The 7449-nt window shown below is 46.7% G+C and overlaps 2 protein-coding genes across 2 annotated transcripts; both read right to left on the bottom strand.

Moving 5' to 3' along the window:
- Positions 1-443: 443 nt before the first annotated feature.
- LOC144103513 (uncharacterized) lies at positions 444-2226 on the bottom strand. The gene is made up of 2 exons (XM_077636211.1): positions 1893-2226; positions 444-743 (listed from the first exon to the last, which is right to left on the bottom strand). The coding sequence occupies exons 1-2, from the start codon at positions 2224-2226 to the stop codon at positions 514-516; spliced, it is 564 nt and encodes a 187-aa protein (XP_077492337.1). The 3' UTR covers positions 444-513.
- A 1064-nt stretch (positions 2227-3290) lies between these two features.
- On the bottom strand, positions 3291-5463 carry LOC144103514 (uncharacterized). Its single transcript, XM_077636212.1, has 2 exons — positions 5148-5463; positions 3291-3631 (listed from the first exon to the last, which is right to left on the bottom strand). Exons 1-2 carry the CDS (start codon positions 5461-5463, stop codon positions 3402-3404), a joined length of 546 nt encoding a protein of 181 aa, XP_077492338.1. The 3' UTR covers positions 3291-3401.
- Between the last annotated feature and the right edge of the window lie 1986 nt (positions 5464-7449).

The raw sequence follows: 7449 nt of genomic DNA on the forward strand, positions 1-7449 counted from the left end.
TGCAAAGCCGGAATATGTTTTCAAGTTAAGGAATTTACAAGAATTTCGTTAACTGCCACCCTCCTCGCTTAAAAAAGAAAGTAGGAATTCTAAACTGCAAAAAAGTTTCAAAGTAGTTCATTTTATAGAATTTGATACGCTTGCTTGTATCTTTTAACAATGCCTACGGAATCTGGACGGCAGTCGGAGTAATGTATGGCGTTAACTACAATGAGCACCCACTTTTGTAATCCGAGATTTCAAATTACAAATGCGCAATAAGGCAGAGAGGATGATGTGCTTTTCCTGTCGTAATTATGCATGCTATTCCACCCCTCTACGTTGAAAAAAAGTTTTTCTTTTCGTCAACAACGAAATAAACACGGGAGCGGACGCAAAGAAACTTATAAGTAAACTTCATTGCATAGATTTAGTGCCCTCAGGTGGATCTGAAAGTGCGTGCGTTGAGTTTTTATTCGAAAGCTAAAGGTGGTTTCGACGAATAATATTTCTGTGAGCCAGAAGGCGCGTCTGTCAGCCCGACGGTGACACTGTGTCATTGCGAGTGGTGGACTTGACGCTGTTCGCCAGGGGCGCGACACGCCCACCGCGAAAGATGATAGCGAAGGTGAAGACTGCCACGAGGCCAACCAGCACGAACACGACGAGGCCGAATGAGCCCAGCGCTGGGCCGAGGACGGAGCGCCATCGCTTCTTCTTCATCTCTGCATCAGACTTCTTTTTCTTTGGGTGCGACTTGCCCTCTGCGCAGGGGAGAAACATTTTGGCATCCAGGTGTCAGCACGTGGCCTAAGCGCCGATCAACGCTACGAGCCGGTTCATGAAAACATTTACTGATCAAGTTGGCTGAAGGCCTCTAGTTTGGGAAGAGAAAGCTTCCTGACCTGAAAACCTTGATCAATGGTTGGGGTGCTTGTCTACGAACCGTACGTCATCACATAGTCTTTTGTCTATTTTGAAGGCGGCTGTATGCAATAACGATCCTGGGTTGGGCATTGTAAGTGCATGTAAACAATCCCACGCGGTCGAAAACAACCTGAATCCCTGCGTTGGAGCATTTCTTATGGCCTGTGTCTAGCTCCAGCACAGTAAGCGGGAACAAATACCATGTATTAGTTCTCTCTTATTTGTTCTCAAAGACGAGCAAGCCATTAGGATACATAGAGCGCCACGGGAAATTCAGCTCATCGTGGTAATAATTTATTAGAAAATTTACCTGAAATCTCTCCGGTTTTGGTTTCAAGAACTGAACCTTCATTGTGACGTTCAAGAACACTGCAGTGTAATTGCGGTTTTCTTAGTTTTACTTTACCCAGTCCATTACGGTACACTACCTAATAGCCACATTGAGAGACTATAAATAATCAACTGTTACATTGCAATCTTTGTATACTGCAAATGACCATATGTCTTCTTGTCAGTCACAACCACCGTTCGATCATTGAAAGTGTGCCAGCCTGGGAGCAAAGCACTTTTCCTAATTCCGAAATGTCAGCTGCAGCATTTGCTTGACCAGTGTTGCACTATTTTGCTGCTATTGCACCTATCTCCAGACGGTGCTCCGTGAGATCTTATACTACGTAAAAGAAGAACTGAAATAACTTAATGCAGAAAACAAATCCTTAATTTCGAATCATGATTCAAATACAATACTGCTTTACGCACCCTTAAGAAATTGGCTGCAAATATATTGCTCTCTCTACATCTTTAAGCCCCACATACCATACCAGCAGCGGAATACGTTACCTCACCCTGGTAGCTTCCACTTCACTGCAAACGCCTAGCGGAAGATAAATCCACTAAAATCTTTAACATTTAGAAGTAGAAGTGTTAAAGGGGCAGTGCCGTGGTTGTTTTCGTTTATAGGCCCTTTAACGTCCGACTGCACGTACCTTTCTTTGTTGACGACGGCAGGTCCTTGGGCTCCTCGCTGAATTTGATGATGGATCTCCGGGTTTCAGATCGTGCGGGTCTGTTTAGTGCCGCCGTGTTGTCTACCGCACGGCTGTCGGCGGTGTCGGCGGTGTCGGCTGGAACCACGGAGCCTAGCTCGTTCAGGCCAGAAAGCTGCTGCTCCGTCTCCCTGCAGATTATTCCGAAGGACTCGAGCAGGTCGGTTGCGATCTCAGCGCACTCTTCCCCGCCGTACGATCTACGGCTTGAGGCTGTACTCGTTGATATCTTGGAGAGAGATTCGCTGGTATCATTCTCCTGTGCGCCAGACATCTCCTTACGTACTGGATGTCTTCTTCTTCTTTAGCCGAACTATTGGATGAAGATGAAATCACTTTATTAGAGCGCTTACTGTATCAGCCTAACGTCTCCCGTTCCACGTTGTTGGCGGCCCGTCCGCAGCAAAATAGAGACAACATACACAGACGCACAAAGCTGCCGGCTCGGGCATGGCCATCCAGCAATCGCGTATGTGGACTTCAGCCTCCGACAAAGGCCAGCTTAGGCAACCGTGCTTGAACCTGAGGCTATAATTCAGAGCGTCATGCAGGGTATACACTAACGAACAGAAAGCCTTGTTCTGCAATGACTATTAAGAAACCACTAAAAAAGTCACCGGAAAAAATTTACTCTTCATTTTTTAAATGTAGTCATTGAACAAACCCACCAGCCCGCCATGCATGACATAGATATGTTTTTTCATTATCTTGAGTATTTTTGCACGAGACAGAAGTATCTCAGTTACCGCTGAACCATTGCAGTACCTAAAATCTTATTTCTATGAGAGCCGATGAAGGTTTTGAGTTACAGCCTTTGCTCTGAGGAGCGATTTAAATTGACTGAGAAAGAATTTTTATTGTGTGCTATTTACTAGAGGCCGCGAAGAGAATTTAAATGAGTAAGCACGTGGTTGATTTCACGTGCACAATGATTCAGCCTGGAATCAAGGGTTTCACTTACTACGTGCAAACACGGAATACATTTTCATGTTATGGAATTCACCAGGAGTTCTTTACCTCCCGCCTCCCCTTACTTCATTGGAAATTGGACAAAGGTGCAAAGTATTTCTTTTTAGCGCTTTTTATGCGCCTACTTTTTTTCTTTAACAAGACCTGTCGATGGTGGTCGGCAGGTGGAGTAATTGATGCGGGAACAAGAGATTCTAGCCAAACATTCGTAATCAGAGATTTGAAATGAGAAAAACGCTGCGAGGGCAGACATGATGATCCCATTGTTCTGCTTTCATTATGCATGCTATTCCACCCCTCTAAGTTGAATAAATTGCTTGTTCTTCGGCAACAGCCAAATAAACGAAAGTGGGCGTAAGTAAACTTGGAAGTAAACTTTATTGCAAAGATAAATCGCCCTGAGGTGAATCTTAAATTGCGTGCATTGAGTTTTATTCGAAGCTAAACATGGTTTCAACGAATATTTCTTCGAGCCAGAAGTCAGCCGGATAGTGACGCTGTGTCGTTGCGTGTCGCCGCATTGGCGCTGTGCGCCAGGGGCGCGACGCGCCCACCGCGAAAGACGATAGCGAAGGCGAAGACTGCCACGAGGCCAACGAGCACGAACACTACGAGGCTGACTGAGCCCAGCGCTGGGCCGAGGACGGAGCTCCATCGCTTCTTCTTTACCTCTGTGTCAGACTTCTTTTTCTTCAGGTGGAACTTGCTTTCTGCAGTGGGGAGAAACGTTTTTGCAGGCAGATGTCAGCATCTCACCAAAGCATGGATCAACGCGATGAGTCACTTCTAAAAAAAAGAATAGCAGATGGCTTAGCATGGCAAAGCGCAGAATATCACGCAGTAGCACCAGTTACGATGGGCACTTTTTAAGGTCGTTACGTGCTTAAGGAGTTTGAGCTAAAGGTCTTTGGCCTGAATGTTTTCTATCTAAAGGCCTTTGCGCGGAAGGTATTTACCATGAAGACCTTCATCGTAAAGGCAGTTAACTACGGAGGTCCTTGAACTAAAGGCCTGTACCCTGAACGCATTTGCTTTGAGGGCCTTCAACCAGGTGTTCTCTTCATCCAGGCCTGCACCAAGGTATTCCTGAAATCTGAAAAGGCGGCTATTAGGGCTACCGCAAACAATGTATTGAGAAAGTTTGTCTGAGGGCCCTAGTTCGTGTGAAATAAAGGTTGTTGGCCACTAAAGCTTAGTCAATGCCTATGGCGCTTATTTACGAACTCTGGGTCGTCGCATCGACTTTGACCTATTTTGAAGGAGGACAGGCAAAAACGACCCCGAATTTGGCGATGTATATGTATGCAAAGGACACTAGGTGGTCTAAAATATTCCGGAGCCCTCGATTAGAGCGTTTCTCATAGGCTGCGTCTAGCTCCGGTACTGTAAATGAGAGAGAACACCAAACCTTTGTTGTCTCTAGTTCGCAAGGATGCGCAAGACATTATAAAACATGGATTGCCGAGTGGTATTCTGTGGCGCCTGGTTAATCACTTATAATGAAATTTATCTCAGACTATTTCGGCTTTGAGTTCAACCTCGTTAATCACTTGTAGCGAAATTTGTCTCAGATTCTTTCGGTTTTGATTTCAACAGCTGAATATAAGTACAAGAGGATTGCAGTATACTAGTTTTTTTTTTAAATAAAGTTTTGACTAAACAGATAGGCTCGCCTGCATTACAGCTGCAGTGAGGAAAGCTGAATAACCAGCTCTTATATAGCAGTTCTTGCACACATCGAATGGCCTTACATCTTCTCGTACGTCGCAACCACCACTCAATTGTTGAATGTGAGCCTGCTGGGGAACAAAATTTTTCCGAGATCCGAAACGTCAAATGGAGCGTTTTCAGGATCAGTGTTTCACTAGTAGGTAATTATGTCACTAATTCACGGTACTTGGTGAAACTTAATACTGCGTAAAACAGGAGCTGAAGTGACATAATGGCAAAAAAATTATAAATCCGTCATTTGTCGTAGGCTTATTTCTAATTATGATTCACGTAGAAGAATACATTGCGCACATCTGATGTCTCTACGCCTTTAAGCCCAACCTACCATACGAGCTTAGGAAGGCTTGACCTTACCCCCGCAGCTGCCCGTTTACTGCAGACACGTAGTGGGAGGGAAAGCCAATGAAATCTTTTGCTTTTAGGAATTGGAGTGTTCAAGCAGCGGTGTCGTGACTTTTTGCATTACAGGTTCCTTTAAATTTGGACTGCACTCACCTTTCATTGTTGACGATGGCAGTTCCTTAGACCCCTCGCTGACTCTGATGATGGATCGCCGGGTTTCAGATCGTCCGGGTCTGTTTAGCGCCACAGTGCTTGCCACTGAATGGCTGCCGGCCGGAACCGCGGAAGCTAGCTCGTTTAGCACTGATAGCTGCTGCTCCATCTCCCTGCTGATTATTCCGAACGGCTCAAGCAGCTCAGCTGCCAAATCAGCGCTCTCCTCACCGCCGTACGAAAGACGGCTCAAGTGTGTACTCGATGATTTCGCGGAGGAGGATTCAATGGTGTCGTCGTCCTGAGCGCCAGACATCTTCTGTTCATGCACTCGGTGCCTTCTTCTTCCTCAAAGACGCCATTGGATGAAGATGAAATCGCTTTATTAGAGGGCTTACTGTATTTGTCTAACGTCGTCGTTGTTGTTGCCTTAGTGACATGGCACATACCCACAACAGGGGATAGGCCAGGGTTCAGGGAAGAGGGCCAAAAGAAGCGTCCTGTTCCACGTTGTCGGTGTGGTCTCGTTCGCAGGAATATATAGGCAACATACACGCATGTCCAAAGCTGCCGACTCCGGCATGACCATACTACGACCACGTATGTGGACTCCAACATCCGTCGAAGGCCAAATTGGGCAACCGAACTCGATTTTGAGGCCCTAATTCAGAGCGCGATGCAGAGTATACTTCCCCTCTGCCTCTAATCAACCCAGTCATTCACAGGACGCTGCTGTTTATTAGTGCTTGTTCAGTGATAGCTCAGTGGCAGTGGCCAAGGAGTTGATTGGCATCAGTTCGTGGCGCCGTCATTCTGTTAACCATTTCACGAAGTTACTCGAGCTGATAACTCGTGGTACTCTAAAGGCAAACCGCTAAAATTTAATAAAGATATTTAAATGACTCCACTGACGATGCCGTGAGCCAGCCTGGTGGCTCACGAGCAATTGATTTTTGGGGCATTGCAAGCCAAGTGGGGTGCTTTAGTCAACATCAGGAAGGTCCCCAAGCAACTCAAATTCTATGGGGCCATCTACAACTGCTACCCCTTCTTTGCGAAAGCCGAAGCGTGCTTCAACTGCCGGAAACCTGGACATCGAAGCGGCGAGTGCACGGCTCCTCGCCAAAAACTCCGCCACAGTTGCGGAGCGAATCATCCACTGTCCCCGAGGTCAAATACATCTTGTGCAACGGATCCCACTTTACGAGTTCCAAGGAGTCGCTTCAACCTGCAGGGTGACAAGAAACCAGGCCAACTCTGCCAATGAAGAAACGGAGGGGAAGTAGTTGCCGACTTACCGAGAGTCACGTAGCCGGCAGCGGTTCAACTTGTGAGGCCGCGCCAACTCCCGTTCTAGATCCAAGTCGGGAAAGGAGAAGAGCTCGACCTCACCGAAAGAAACAAGGAGCAGATAACCGTCCTTCCTTCCCCTGGGCAGCGAGGCCCAGCCGCATCCGAAAAACAGATGAGCTGGGGCCCGCGACCTCTGTCCTTCGTCCGGGAGAATAATCAGCTAAAGACACAGTTGGAAAAGCAGAGCGAACAAATCCAGCAACAAAGCCAAGAAACTTAAAACCTTAGCAAACAGATGCAAATGCTAATGCAAAAATCAACCACCACAGAAAAGATGGATATCCGCAGAGATACCCCTACTCCTACACCCGTAGCCAGCCCTCCAAGCTCCCCCACACAATGCCTCAACGTGAAACGCAAGGCCAAAGAACCAAACTCTACCTCAATCTATAGTACAATGTCCCTAGTGACAATCTTTAAAGCTATTGATATCCTCGAACAAAAGATAGAAAACATGTCCAAGGAAACCAAAACTTGGGCACCAACAGTCAACAGCCGCCTGGTAGCGCTCGAGCAAAAGATGAGTGCACAAGATGCAATCATCGCTCACCGTCAGAGCAGACTAGACAAACTATCCTCCACCCAAACCAAATTCAACCCATTTGCTCTCGCTAAGCTAATTCATGATGGAAACAACCCGCAAGGAACTTAGAATGTGGCAGTGGAACTGCAGAGGTTACCGCTCTCAACGCAGTAACCTGCAGCTCCACATACATTCCCTCCCCGACGCAGAAATCCCAGCGGTCTTCGTGTTGCAGGAAACGCAAATCCCTGCAAACTCCTCAACCACACCCCTCACAAACCAAACAAATCCACCACCCAGCGGATAGTCATCGTTGTCCACCGAGTCTACACTGCTACAAAACACCCAATCGAACAAGAAAATATAGGCTGCCACTTGATAGAGCACCTTCCCAAAACTAAAAGAAGCCCTGGCTTATTCATTCTC

The sequence above is a fragment of the Amblyomma americanum genome, chromosome 9, assembly GCF_052857255.1.
Source record: "Amblyomma americanum isolate KBUSLIRL-KWMA chromosome 9, ASM5285725v1, whole genome shotgun sequence".
In the NCBI taxonomy this organism is placed as follows: Eukaryota; Metazoa; Arthropoda; class Arachnida; order Ixodida; family Ixodidae; genus Amblyomma; species Amblyomma americanum.

Coding starts and splice junctions, on each gene's coding strand:
- LOC144103513 (XM_077636211.1), bottom strand. CDS start 2,226: ATGTCTGGCGCACAGGAGAATGATACCAGCGAATCTCTCTCCAAGATA. Junction 744..1,892: donor GCCGTCGTCAACAAAGAAAG/GTACGTGCAGTC, acceptor TCCCCTGCGCAG/AGGGCAAGTCGCACCCAAAG.
- LOC144103514 (XM_077636212.1), bottom strand. CDS start 5,463: ATGTCTGGCGCTCAGGACGACGACACCATTGAATCCTCCTCCGCGAAA. Junction 3,632..5,147: donor GCCATCGTCAACAATGAAAG/GTGAGTGCAGTC, acceptor TCCCCACTGCAG/AAAGCAAGTTCCACCTGAAG.